A 15,696-nucleotide genomic window follows, 5' to 3' on the forward strand; every position below is an offset into this window, starting at 1 on the left:
CCAGCCCGTCTGGAATTTCCCCCTGATCTAGGGCTTTTGGAAGAAGGTCTTAGAGGCAGTGGGTGCATCTGAGTGTCTGGCTGCACTCTTGAGGGGTCCTGCCCAATCCCCAACAAATGGTTGGCAAGGGGCTGGACACCCTTAAAAAGTGTTGGAGCCTGCTCAGTGGCAGGAGTGTGGGGAGCGGAGTCAGGTGGAAAAGTGAAGGATGTGAGGCTGTGAAGACGGAGGCTGCCAGGAGGCTTAGCGCGAAGGGGCCTATCAGCCAGGAACTAGAAAGGCGGAAAGCTTGGAACTGGCCCCCTGAGAGTGGACCACCTGTACGGCAGGGAAGGAGCAGCCCAGCTGATAGGGCTGGTAGCAGCAGTCAACCCACCAGTGGTACAGGAGAGGATCTGAATGAGTACACCCGCACCACCTGGGTGGATAAGGGAAGGAGCACTCTGGTAGGAAACCAAATTAGCCCCCTACTAGAGACTGTTCACCTCTCTAAAGGGACAGGAGCCAGATCCCCTGCTCAGGAAAATCTCCAGATTATTGGGAGAAGAGAATTTCATTTAGGGTCTGGAGTGGTACATTGCGGAGACGCCGGTTAGTTCTCCAACAGAGACTGTGCTGCAGAGAAAGCTTGTGAATACTTCCATGAAGTTTGTTTTTAGTTATCGGTTCCCTTAGGCATCCTGAAAACCCCTAACCCTATCCCAGTTCAAAATCCCCTCAAACAACAAAAAAAGCTCATGGACTGATTTCTGACTCTGAAAGCAAGATTGTGTGGAGAATGCAGATTGCCTGGCTATGCTGGACTATAAGGGGACCCAAATCCTAAGCAACCCCCAAGGGGGTAGTGCTACATGTAAGAATCGGTCTATGGGTTATTTTTCCTTACCATCTTCCCTCAATCCCCTGTATATAAAAGTATGTTTTTTATTTTTACTATCTTCAGCAAGCAGACACCCTCTTCTTAGCTCCTGTGACATCATTACAGTAACTATAAAACTGCTCACAGTGACACAGGAGGGTCTGACATCACTTCTTCTAGACCCTGCACAGACACTCTCACTATTTTGTGAGCTGTCATTTAAATGGCTTGTAGCTGGGCATGTGCTGCACTGGCTGGCACTAGGAAAATGGGTTATTAGTGGCACAATGTTAAAAACCATCTTCCTCAGCAGTTGTCTGACACCCCCACAACCAACAAAATGCCCTGAAGTAAAAAAGTGGCCACAAATTGCGGGTATGGCCAAATCTCGCTAACAGTGGAAGCAGCTTAAATGGACACAGTTAAAAAAAACCTGATCCTATTCTCACTATCTACAGCTACACAGCACACATATACTACAATCCTTTTATCTCCCAGCACTGATCCTTGAGCACAGACCAACCCCCCACACAGCACACCAGCACAGATCCTCAGTAAAGTCCCCCCCCCCCCACAGTAGAGACCCTAACCCCTCCCCAGTACAGATGTCTCAGTACAGTCCCCCCTCTTACTTATTTACTTCGCCCAGTATAGTCCCCTCAATACAAACCAACCACTACTCAGCACACCAGTACAGACCCTTCGGGACAGTCAGTCCCCCTTCCCTAGCTACACAGCACAGAGATGCTACAATCCTTTTATCACCCCAGCACAGATTCTTCAGTGCAGACCAACCCCCCACACAGCACACCAGCACAGACCCTGAGTAGACACCCCCCCAGTAGAGACCCTAACCCCTCCCCACTATAGACCCCTCAGTACAGACCACTGCCGTCCCCCTCCACACACACACACACACACACACACAGCACACCAGTACAGATATCTCACTACAGTCACCCCCCCCCTTTCTGACTACAGACCCCCCATCCCCCAGTACAGACCCCTCAGTACAAACCAACCACCACTCAGCACACCAGTACAGACCCTTCAGGACCGTCAGACCTCCTTCCCCAGTACAGTGCCCTCAGGACAGTAATCCCCCAATAGAGACCCCACCCCTCCCTGTACTGGTCCCTCGGGACAGTCACCCCCCCCAGTACAGACCCCCCCCCACCTTAGTACAGACCCCACTCCCCTGTACAGGTCCCTCAGGACAGTCAATCCACAGTACAGACCCCCCCACCTTATTACAGACCCCACTCCCCTGTACAGAATCCTCAGTGCAGAAACACTACAGTATCCCCTCCTCTTACTTTCCAGTACAGACATCCGGAAAAGGAATCTCCCTCTCTAAACGTATTCAGTCCTCCTCTCATCTCTGTCATATGACTGGAGCAGGGAAGCAGGCTTCCCCTTACTCTGAACTTTGGCTGTCTTGGGTGCACCGGGTATCTACTTAATGGCGGAGCGGTTGCCCCCCCAACATTTTTATTTTTGTGTTGCAGGGTGTTGTGGTGCAGTGCTGTGCAACACCAAAAAAGAATGTTGCATGGTCACAGCACCCCCAGCTACTCAACACCTTGTGCAGATTGCACCCTTACAGCCCTTAATACCCTAATGTTTCCCAGTGTACATATTCATGCAACCCCATAGCCCTAATGGCTACAGTGGCTGGAGAGGGTGAATACACTGCAGTAAATACAGGAGCCATGTGTATTCATACTTCTTACTAGGTGTATCTACTGTATTTTTTCCAGATCTAAGTAGTAATCCAGCATGAACAATGCCTGCAATTTGCCTCTGTATAGGCGTTTCCTGTAATAATGACTGGTTACTGTTGCTCTCTCTCCTTGTGCTTGGTGACTAGTATTGTATCTGCACGCCTGTGGTTTTCTGAAGGCAGCCTTTGCTTGGTACACCTACTGAGTCCCTCTAACAATTCTGCTCTCAGCACAGGATATGTACTCCACAGTGATGATGTCACTGCTACAATTGCAGGTAATATCTAGATGTGCAAAGACATTTAAAGCACGCTAAGTGGTTTTATATCCTCTAAAGAATATATTTAATTGCAAATTTTGTGCTTTACCAAAAAGCAGAGTTAAAAAAAAAAATGGTGTGACATAGGTACAATTCTTTAAAGAAAGACAATCCATAACCAACAGGAACATATGGTTGTGGGTTGACCTACAAAACCAGCATACAGGCATTTACATTTAATATTTAAAACCAAATACTACACTGTGTGCACAATTATTAGGAAAGTTGTATTTCTGAGAATTAATTTAATTATTGAACAACTACAGTGCTCTTGATCAATCCGAAATGTCAAACCTTAAACCTGAATATTTAAGAAAGTAAAGGTGAAGCTTTGGCTTTCTTAGGAGAATATTTGAGTGCAAAATTATTGGGCAACTAAATGAAAAACGAAAATATCCCCATCTTACTTGTTTTTCATTTGTTAAAGAAAGAATAATAAACAAACAACTCAAAAAAATAACAAACAAACATTTTTGATATTTAAAAAAAAAAAAGAAGAAAATACAGTGACCAATATGGCCACCCTTCTTTTCAATAACAATCATAAACCTTCCATTCATGGAGTCTGTGAGTTTCTTGATCTGTTGATGATCAATTTTTTGTGTAGCAGCAACAACAGCCTCCCAGACACTGTTCAGAGAAGTGTATGGTTTTCCTTTACTGTAAATCTCCTGTTTAAGAAGGGCCCTCAAGCTCTCAATAGGGTTTGGGTCACGTGAGGAACGGGGCCATGTCATTATTCTTTCATCTCTAAGGCCTTTACTGGCTAGTCACGCAGTGGTGTACTTTAATGCATGCGATGGAGCATTGTCCTGCATAAATATCATGATCTTCTTGATAGATGCAGACTATTTCCTGTACCACTGCTTGAAGAAAGTGTCTCCGAAAAACTGTCAGTATGTTTGGGAGTTGATTTTGAGTCCAACTTCAACCCAAAAAGTTCCAATTAGCTCATCATTAAAAATACCAGCCCATACCAGTACCCCACCTCCACCTTGCTGGCATCTGAGTCGCAGTGGAGCTCTGTGCCCGTTACTGATCCAGCCATGGGTCCATCCATCTGGTCTGTCAAGAGTCACTCTCATCTCATCAGTCCATAAAACCTTTGAAAAATCTATCTGCCCTCAGATATTTCTTAGCCCAGTCTTGACGTTTCAACTTATGTGTCTAGTTCAGTGGTGGTCGGGTTTCAGCCTTCCTTACCTTGGCTATGTACGCCTGAGTACTCCAGGTAGGTTGCAGTTCTGGAATATGAGAGCATGGGAGTATAATTGGTTCCTTGTAGCTTTACGTTTGATTTTTCTTAAATCTTTGGCAGGTAATTTGCATCTTTTTTTCTCAACACATTTTTTGGGACTCTGTTGACTATTTGCAACAAAACATTTGATAGTTCTGCGATCACACCCCAATATCTTAGTAATTTCAAGAGTGCTGCATCCATCCGAAAGACTTTTAACAATTTTTGACTTTTCAGAGTCAGTTAAATCACTTTTTTGGCCCATTTTGAGGAAAAGAAGTTGCCTAATAACGATGCACAGCTTGATATAGGGTTTTGATCTCCTTAGGTCATACCCTCCCTCATTACACACATAGACATCACTTGCAATGCTTAAACCCAATAAGAATTCAAGTTTATATAGCTTGGAGTTGGACAATATGCGTAAAAATGATGATTTGGTAAAAATATTCACTTGCCTAATATTTGCGCACACAGTGTATACACACCAAGCTGATATAATGAAAGTTAACTATCGATTCTTCTCCTGACTCATATTCTATTTAACTATCTATATACATTTCAACAATATTACATTTTCAGTTTACCTTGTGTGTAAGTGTGAACAGTACCTAGAAAGAACATGCAATTCTGAGAAGTTCACAGCAGGCAAGCAGATGTACAATTTTTTGTTTGGCTAGTTTTATTAAAAATATTGTTTTGAAAATGAAATGACTAAAAGATGACTTTGCATCACAGAAATATTTGTCATAGAGAAACAAGGAAATACAGGAAACACATGCTTTGTATGTAGTTAGAGCATAACAATCTACAATGTCTTCTCTCATCACAAAGTAATTGAAACGATAAGAGAGATAATTACTAGCACAGTGGTGGTGACAGAATATCTGCTGAGATGAAAATCAAATCCCTGGCCAATTCTGAAAATGAGAACATGAGCTTGGAGATATGCAGAAACCAAGCCAATAGAATATCAATTCTCTGTCTCTCAAACAAGCACCATAAGAAGGCCAGAGGACAAGACACATGTTTTATCAAACTCACATATATCGCTTAGCAAAGCTATAAGCCTTTAAGGATGTGCTAATCAACACTTGGCAACTTGTTAATTTCATTTTATTTGCACAGCAATATTCAAGCAAATAATGTTAAGACCCTATAGAGTTACTGCTTTATCATCTATATTCATCTTATGTTTACAATGGCAAAAAAGGTGAATATTTACTATAGGTGTAAGGATCGTCCAACATAACAGGAAACTAACAAGTGGCCTACATGCTATGTCCACTGAAAACTAAAATTCCATTTCAGTGGATGCCCACTGGTTGGATAGCCCAGCAGATTTATTGTAGAGTTTACATCAGAGTTCCATCTCCACCCACCAGGAATTGGTATTTAATTATTTTGTTTACATTACTGAGAAAGGAGATTTAGGGACAATCCACACTATGTGCAATGACAGACCTTTTACTGCAGTGTAAAATGTCTCTCAATGCAGGGACACACAGGAAACAATTGTTTCCTGTGTGTCCCATTCACACTGCAATGCAGCCTAGCACTGTGCAGCAGCGTTCTGCAATAGAATGCAGACATGCTGCATTTTATTGCAGAGCACCAGCCCAAATTGCACTGCAATGTCGGCCAAAGCATCGTACTGCCACACATTGCAGTGAAAGTGTACATTTTGTACACTTCAAATAAAGCCCATACAAAACAAACAAAGGCAGCAGTGCGTTGCGCTGAATCGTGCACCACACTGCCCCCTACCGCAGCCGGCAACAAAGAGGGGTCAGAGCCGTGACTCACTCTGGCTGCTCTGCGATTTGATTGACAGCTGCATAGTATGAATTCACCCTTAGGAGATTTTGCAGAAAAAGAAGCCAAGAGATGATTTACTTCACTGTCTGAAAGAGAAGCAGTCACTGGATTTGTTGATACAATGCCAGAGAAGTGGATGGGTTAGTTTGCAGGGAGAAGAGCAAGGAAACTGGGCAATGCAATTGGGTATTAGGTGATCACACAACGCAAGTGGCAAAAAAGTGTGTTATGGGGACAGGAGAGGAGTGGGAGAAGAGAGTGAAAACCTACACAGTGAGGGAGAAGGTGGTGGTTGTTGAATTAAAGCGACAACTTCACTGTAAAGTTGTCCTACCCTGCCTACTCCCCCCTCCATCTCTTACTATCAGACCTTGCTTTTTTTTTTTTTTTCAAAAGTATTCTATCTGTGCTGTAAAATAGTACTTGGCTTTGCTCCCCTAGGAGAGACTTTGTTACCATCCCCAGTGCGTACACAGATGTGATACAGGATAGGATCCCTGGAGAGCCCTGCAGTACATCTGCACATGCTCTGGAGTTGCCCATTATCTGTGCATGCATGAGTTTTGCCACACAAGTGTAAAGACCACTAATATGAAAGTTGGAAAACTTCCCTGTCTTTTGCGTGTGTGCAGGTATGGTCATTGGCTGTAGCACAAAAAACAACCATAAGAAAAGGCAGTGAAGGAATGGTTTTAGATAACCCCAAGCAGAATAGTTCAAAGTACTAAAAAAATTCTTTATTATAAATCTCACAAAAAGGTGAAACCTTGCAAAGTGAAAAATACACACATCACAAATATAAAAAAAACAAAACAGCAATCCGGATTGCGATATCCACAGGCTGTCATTAATGATGTAACATAGTATGCCAATAATCACGAGTATACTCTAATCAATATAAAATAAAACATTACCCTGTGAAGGAATCAAAAAGTAATTCAATAATTGACCATCAACATCATAAAAAATAACCATGTTGGAGGAAACAATTGGTAGGAATCTGAGTGATATAGGTTCCGCCTATTATCATGACAACTTATACTTCTGCTGGTACTGCCATGCTTTCTCCTGCAGTCCTTGATCTTAAGCACATGATTACTAAATAATGACTGCCTCACAACATCATTTTAGACCCTTATGATGTATTTATATGGATACGGAACTGACTGAATTATGTTCCGTTGGATTATGTACACGATCCTCAGTATTTCCTATACATAGGATGACCGGAACCTATATCACTCAGATTCCTACCAATTTTTTGGATGATGGTGGAAGGATAACTAATGTACAACTTACCTGATCTCCTAAACTGGACACACTGATTAATTATCGTTCCCCATTTTGGATCTAATTCATGGATATTTGACCGTTAGAGGCACTGTACTATGGTAAACATTTAATGCTTAGTAGATTATTGTTTCCTGACTAAAAGACCTTTTGCTGGCATTGCTCTCCAGGCTGCTAAAAAAAGATCCTGGCGAAGTCCACTTGGTATTAATTGGCCTGGAACAGGAGGCGGTGTTAAAGAGAAAGCATATGCAGCTCCAGTTTTTTTCACAATTTTCAGTCTTTTTTCATTTATCAGAAAAAAACAGTGCTTATTAAATACCACCAAATGAAAAGCTCTATTCGTGTGAAAAAAATGTAAAAAATTTCATATGGGTACACTGTTGCATGACCGTGCAATTGTCACTCATAGTGCAACAGTGCTGAAAACTAAAAATTGGCCTAAACAGGAAGGGGTTAAAGTTATTGAAGTGATTAAACCAAGTCAGAACACAAAGAGAAGTGAGGCACATTAAAAAAATAAAAATAAATGTCCAATGAACAATGGGCATACTTCATCAAAAGGTTTGCCCATAAAATGGCTGTAGAACTGGCAGATTTTTTTTTCATCCTGTAACTGTGATCCAAAGAATAAAGTAGCTTCCAATCTGGTATCAGAGATTAACAATAAATTTTTTAAAACAATATCAATACTCAGAATTTCTTACCCTAGGACCGATTTTCCAGTTTCCTCTGGCTTACGTACAGTAAACGGGCTTGGATCAATGCCAACATTTTTTGGCATAAAATCCCTGTAAAAAGGAAGCATGAAAACACCTATTAACATCCATAAATTAATAAAGCCATGAAATGCTGTCCATGTGCACATGCTAAATAAAAATATATACCAGCTGCTTAGCTATACCTTGCTGAATTAGCCATAGACAAGCAAAAAGTGTCATCAAAACTGCTCAGTTCATAAGGTCGGAAAAACTCAATGTATATATTGATTTCCTCATCACATTTGCTAAATTTCTTTATTATCATCTTCTTCAGGTTTTCTCCACAGGGTACTATAAGAAAAAGCATTGATAGAATTATATTAACAAAGAAAACTAACACTTTTATTTGCTGAAAGAAATCAGTATTAGCAAATAGCTCTCACTACCCATTTCAATGATCGCCTACTGCTGATATGGCCCAAAGTGCCAATGTGCATGCCATGCTATTTCCTTGAAGGCAGTAATGGAGACTTTTGACATTTTAGCTTTTTGTTCTGTGTCTACCATTGCAAAGGGATCTTCTGATTGAGAACACATGCAACTGAGAACACATGCAACTGGAAAAGTGCACTTAAGAAATTATTATTATACAGTATTTATAAAGCGCCAATAGTTTGCTCAGCACTGTACATTACAAAGGGGGACAGAACATGTGACAGAACAATAACAATACAATGCAAAACATGAGGGGATCGAGGGCCCTGCTCTTTCGAGCTTACAATCTAGGAGGGAGGAAGAAATAAAATGTTCTGGTCCTCAATATGAGAAATGCTTTAATGAGCTAACCCCACGAATGGAGGGGCATTTAAACAGCCTAATACATCTTTGGAAAGTTTGTATTAACACTTTTGGAATAAACAGAGTACAAATTTTACCAAATGTCATAAATTGTATCTTCAAATTCAAGGACTAGGAGACAAATTTTGAAGTACACACTCAGAATATCATGGCCCATATCAAGGAGTATTACAAAAAACAAGGAGTCTGCCAATGCTGGATTCTCATTCTGCAATGCTAGTTGCCTGGCTATCATTGTGACCCTCCTGATTAAAGGGGAACTTCAATCAGCTTGCTTATGTGGCTCTACCCCCCAAAACAAACCATTATGGTGCGAGCGCAGACATGGCCACAAGCTCTGCCCAGCTTTGGGGTCCTGGCAGAGCACCTGAGCGATCTGTGTGCACACCATGAAAAATCCATGTGCAAAAGACATGGATAAATGCTAGTGTGTGCATGGCAAAACCAGCAAGTGCACAGATACCAGGTAACTCAAGCACACATGCAGATGTACCGCAGGGCTCTCTAGGAATCCGAACCCTGCGGCACATCTGCACACATGCTGGGGGCAGTGACACAGACTCACCTAGGTGAGCAGAGCAGAACTGCTGCTTTGCAGCATACATAAGGAAATTTAGACCAAAACAAGTCCGATGGTAAGAGAGAGAGGGGGGAAGAGGAAGGGGTCCGCTTTAAATAGACTGAGTCAATAACTCATAAAATGTATGCAAATAAGAACGTCTGTCTTTTCAGATCTATATATTAATTCCAGGTTAGTAACACATAGAATAATGAAGACAGAGGGCCAGATTAACAACCAGCAGTTCAGCAACGAGATAGCAAGGCAAAGACTCATATTACTCTTAGGAAATGTTTACTTTAAAAAGTGAGATTTTTTTTTTTTGCTAGTTAACAAATGTCCCATTGGTTCCATTTAAACAACCCATGTAGGACTGCAAAGATGATGTAAATTTTTGAAGAAATTTAATTGTGGTTTTCTTAAGATGAATAAAAGTAAAATCAATAGGGACAGAACTGATTGATTGGTTGTACTCAACAGAGATTCAAGCATCAACATCAGTTTGTTAGACACCTGAACAATGAAGCTGGAAAGGAGGATAGAATAAACTTCTGTGATAAAACTCTTCCACGCGATAAATCTACTAATTCAATAATTGACAGAGTTCATAGTGAAGACCAACACCTTAACATAGGTTTACATCAACCACAGGGTAAATGAATTAATGTAGACATATCACCAGATTTTAAACTGTTCCTGATCATTCAAGGCTGCAAATCAACCTCAATGAACACAATCCTTAGAATTCATAAAGGGTGCAACAGACAGATATTGAATAGATGTTTGTCTCCACTCCATGCAACAAATGGTGCAACTTGCAACAGATTTAAGTAACTGTTGATAAGGTGTCCATGAATATGTTGCAGAATTGCCTCAGACAGAATTTTATCTGCTACACAATAATTACACTTGCAACACAGCTTATTCTAACGTGGAGGAGGTCTTATTTTTCTTATCAATGATATGATGGTATTTCTCAATGAGTTTCGCAAATGTAAAAATACTACCTGAATTTGCTGCACGTGTCAGAAATAGAAGGAAAACCATAGCATGGCTTTCATGAATTTGGCACAGGACTTTGTAATATGGCCACAAAACCAGAAAAGTGTTGCAAATGCTTTATTAAATCACCTCTCGTGTTTCTTCAGCATTCAAACATGAAAACAGATGATTAGACCTTCAATATGTGTGTCTGTCTCAAATGTATCTTCTCTTCCTGTTCAGTCTGACAAACATCACTTGGACAAAAGGAGAAATCTCCCTTATGGGGAAACAACCGACAATAAAATTCTCACAGAGGTTCTAAAACAGTGATGATCATGTTACTTGATAAAGATGGCCTCAATTGCAGCCCCAGGCAAAGGACTGCACATAATATCCAGTAAATGTAAAACTACAGAGAGCTGTCAGAGACTGAAAACCTGCAACAAGAGGTGGTCAAAGACTGCAGACATATTACAAAAGAGAGTCAGAGACTGCAGACATGAAGCAGGAGATGTTCAGAGACTATAGGCATACTAGAAGAGATGATCAGAGCCTGCAGACATGCTACAGGAGACACATTCATAGACTGGGAACACAATGCATGCATGAGACTGCTGAATTGTTGCTATAATAGCTCCTTTACAAAGCAATGCTTCCACATTTGTGCTCCATACAGTCTTCTTAAATCACCATTTGACATTTGGGGGGGATAAGATACCTTATATCAACTGAAATACATTCTTTGCTCCAAAATCTTTGGGATGATTGGGGGTGCCCAATTTGCATGCCTATTAACAGTGAGCTCAACTAGCCCAGCTGGCCCCCACCAGTGTTATCCTGCTCACCAATTTCTACCGATTGCCTGATGCAGATCCTGAACAGATGGCAACCTCTAATAATGTATCCTATATTGTTGTTCTCCCTCTCAGTATGGGATTGATGTAAAGGTAGGTGTGGGTTGAGTTCTCCCCATACACCCGTAGCTTCTGTTTTTGGAAATTCAGAATCCGGAGTGAGATTCAGTGATGTTATTCACCTGTGCTGCTCTAAATTCCTTTTCCAAAGGTCTGATATAATGATGTAAAGCCCTGCCTCTACAAAGAGGGCCACTTCCAAACAGAAACACACTGTAGAACAAGGTATAGTAAGTCAGTAATAGGAAAATAAACTGAAGCAGTAATTTTAATGTTTTTTTATACATATTTGCAAAATGTATTAATTTAGCAGTAGATGCTCCAAAGAAAAATAAATGGGTATAGGATAGTGATCCATGTTGCATGCTGGCAAGTGCATGCAAACAGTACACAAACCTACCTAATGTACTCAGGCTGCCATTCCATCACCCTGACAGATCTAAACTAAACCTGGTGGCGTAGACCTACAAAGACAATATAATACTGGAGCACAGAGCTCTGTTATCCAGAATATACAGTAAATACAAGTCAATCATAATCAACAAATTGCCATAGGGGTGCTATAGAGCCATAATCCAGAGGTGATTAAAGTCCTTTGAATGCTGAAGATAAAGGCTGCCTTCCTATAGAGTGTTGCCAACTCTAAATAACAGAAGAGGAGAAAAAAAGGAGGCGCCGACTAAGTGCAGTAGAATAGTAAGCGATTTAATGACACAGGATAAGAAACACTCACAAGAGTAAATATAAAATAGGGCTCATCTGTGAATCTATGGGCCGCTCCTTTCCCTCCTGCAGGAAAAATGCCAGCCGCAATCCTAGAGGGTCCTGGAGGTGGAGATGGACACAGGGCTGCCAGCAGGTCCAGGAAGCTCTGCGCCAAACCAGCGGTGGAAGTGATGTCACTGGAATTGTGGGAGGACCGGAGGAGCCTCTAGCTCCTTCTACAGGCCTGGGAGTATACTAATATAGGTGCCATATAAATAGGAGGCAATGATGGAATGCCGTAATTGTGGGACACAAAGTTCCAGCAATATTAAAAACAGCATAAAACTGGATGGATATACTCCAGAAGGAGTGGTCCCATGTATCCATATTCTGCACTGAAAAATGGATGCAGGTGATCACAAAACAGAGAGATAGAAAATTCCAGTTTCTGAAATCAAAAATAATCAATACTGTTTTAAACTCTATCCCACTCCTCCCCATAACCTGGCTGATTATACTCAAGAAATGTACTAAGAAAAAAAGAGGATGAATTGATTAGCAATAAGCTAGGGAAATTTAGGAGAGATGTGGATGATTTCAACACAAACAGGATTTTCTGTTGGAAAAGATCTACAAATCCAAGGATAGGCCTCCTCCCACCACCTGATCCATGTCCTGTCAAACTTATAACCATGGACCACTCACTATACCCCTAAAGCATATTATATACCTCATCGATCATGAATGTGTCAAAATCCAACGATTTACCACCCCTTCCCCCAAACCTAAACGGTATAGAAAGAAATGCTGCTAAGGCCAATACTGACAATGTCGTACTAGCTAAGGGTGCCCAACCCACCTTGCCCGATAATCTGTCACATAACATCAGTTCAGAATCCCCCAACCTCAAGCCCTCCTCAGTAATCGAGGCTATAACTGAAGATGGGCCACCCACAAAACTGGACACAAGCACTCAAACTGAAAACACACTACACTATATACCACCTCCGAGTCCGTTGATGGTCCAGCTTCAAACAGTCACCTCTATACAATCGGCCAACTCCCATACAGATGGGCAACCTGGACATATACTGGCCATATCTAGAATGGAAGTTTTCCCACAAAAGACCATTCATATGACCCAAACTTCCCAAAATACAGCCACAGGCACATCCATTCTCAATATGCACAGTCATATTAGTTTCCTGTTTGATTCTCACGTTGTTACCGCCTTGCACCGACTCCAAGACTTTTTTAGCCATGTGCCCCCCACCAAGCCTCACCAAAAGAAAACATGTAGGAGAGGAAGGAGGGGGAGAGGAAGACACCAGAAAAGGGAAAGTCCAGAGACTATAAAGATCTATAATCTATCCACCTTTGAGCTATCTGCTCATGATATGTCCTTATTGAGCAAAGGCCTCACTTTTGCCCCTACAGTACTAACCAACCCATTCACACTCTTCAAAGATCTCAATAAATTATTTAGGGATCTCACTGTTAAGAGATTCTACAATATCAAAACAGCTAACAATTCCACCAATACTGACTGTTCTACTGATTCAGAAACCACTGAATGTATTCCCTTTGACGATTCCGAACAGCCCATTCTTAAACACCTTGAAGAATTGTATATGGAAAACTGCTATGATTACATTGAGTGGCTAACACAACATTGTCCAACTTCTCCCCCTATACAGCACACCCACTTAAGACCAAATTCCATGTTCAATCCCGCCTATAATAAAAGACCGTATGTACAAACATTGAGATTTTGACCATATGTGCCAATCTGGCTCTCATACTTCTTTAAGATCATCCAACCTTACGCAGTCCGAAAGAATGGCTCGTAACAATCTTACTATCAACACAGATATTATAATCAAGCCTGCTGATAAGGGGGGTGGTATCACAGTACAAAACAGAGCAGATTATATAAAGAAAGCCCACTGACTTCTCTCAATTACTAGCACATATCATAAACTTACCCATGATCCTCTACCGGCTTTCTCCAAAGAAGCTACTCAGCCCACTAACTTAGCATTAAAGAATAATATCATTACCCAAACCGAGGGCATTTTCCTGCTAAAATAATTCTTCAAAACCCCTTACTTTTATCATCTGCCTAAAATTCACAAAGATTTACATAACCCACCAGGCCGCCCTATTGTAGCAGCCATGCATAGTGTCACCAGTGTGATCACTTCCTACAACCACCTCCCACATTAGGGATAGTATACATTTTCTAGACATACTATTTACTCTTGCCTTACACCTGGAAGCCCTCCTACTCATGGGTATCCTTAGATGTTGCATCCCTGTATATATCCATCCTCCATGAGATAGGCCTCTGGGCTCTACAACACTTTCTAGCTGTAGATCCCCTGGTGAGCACCAGACAGGCCCAGTTCTTCCTAGAGCTACCCGATTCTGCTTACAACAAATTACTTTGAATTTGAGGGCACCTACTTTCTTCAGAAAATGGCACAACTATGGGGGCCAACTTTGCCCTGAGTTATGCCAACCTAGCTATTGGATATTGGAAAAATCTTTACATCACAAATAACAATCCCTTTGCCGCCCATATTGTCTACTACGGTAGATACATTGATGATATAGTTATATGGGATGGTCCACCCCATACCGTGGATGATTTTGCACAACACTGTAACGACAATCAGCTAGAACTCTCTTTTACTTATGTCCAAGACTCTAACACCTTAGTTTTTGTAGATTTAGAACTGCCATGATGGAAGTAAAATCTTCAACAAAAATTATGTCAAACTTAGAGCAGGAAACTCATATATACACTATCGTAGTTGCCACCATCCCAGGTGGGTAAACAATATTCCCAAAAGTCAGTACTGCCGGCTTTGAAACAATTGCACCAAGGAGGAAGACTAACACAGGGGGTAGCTCTTGCCAAAAAATGTATGGAAAAGGGATATCCTGCACCCCTTGTACAAGAAGCTTTTCAATTCTACCACAATAAACCAACCCGCAAACCTAAAGACCTGGTTTCTAACAACACTACATAACCAATTTGCTTCACCACCCAGTTTCACATCCAGTATAGAAAGATGGAAAATATCCTGCACAAACATTGGTCCATACTGTTAGAGGACCATTTTTTACAAACATCTCTCACTGTAAACCTAAAAGTTTCATACCGTAAGGTCAGAAACATTAAAGGTAAGATTCCCCCTAGTAAGATCAGAAACATCACAGATACTGAACAACAACCTACCACACTGATCCCTCTAAGGGGCATGTATCAATGCAAAAAAAGATTATGCCTTACATGCCAGTTCATCCAGCATGGCCAAAAAACCTTTACCACTAAAGGAAAGATCTACCCCATAAAGGAATTCTACAACTGTTCAACAAACTATGTCGTCTGTTGCTTGACATGTCCATGTGGATTGTTCTATGTCTAAAGAACTACCAGAACCCTGAGGAAACACTTCGGTGAGCACAGGCGGCTCATAGAAGATGGGTCAGATAAACATTGTGTCCCAAGGCATTTCTTGGAATACCACCAAAAATCAACCACAGGGTTGAGAGTATGGGTCATAGAGGGCACCCCCAAATCACTACCTACAGCAGAGCGTTTTAAGCGTCTCTGCCAACACAAAATGTACTGGATCTACATGCTCAATATCCTTACTCCCAGGGGGTTAAATGAGGAAATAGAGGTACATACCATATTATAACCTACGTACTATCTATGT

The 15,696-nt window shown here is 41.4% G+C and overlaps 1 protein-coding gene across 2 annotated transcripts in view; it reads right to left on the reverse strand.

Moving 5' to 3' along the window:
• FIG4 (FIG4 phosphoinositide 5-phosphatase) overlaps window positions 1–15,696 on the reverse strand; it is a 315,676-nt gene that overhangs the window by 106,346 nt on the left and 193,634 nt on the right. For both annotated transcript variants that reach the window (XM_089664705.1, XM_089664713.1), the window contains exons 19-20: window positions 8,152–8,299; window positions 7,955–8,038 (exon numbers count right to left, since the gene is read on the reverse strand). In XM_089664705.1, the coding sequence (XP_089520831.1) occupies window positions 7,955–8,038; window positions 8,152–8,299 (232 nt within the window). The remainder of the gene's footprint in view (window positions 1–7,954; window positions 8,039–8,151; window positions 8,300–15,696) is intronic.

The sequence above is a fragment of the Staurois parvus genome, unplaced genomic scaffold (genome assembly GCF_062004578.1).
Source record: "Staurois parvus isolate SC_StPar_1 unplaced genomic scaffold, SC_StPar_1.0 ptg000048l, whole genome shotgun sequence".
Lineage (NCBI taxonomy): Eukaryota > Metazoa > Chordata > Amphibia > Anura > Ranidae > Staurois > Staurois parvus.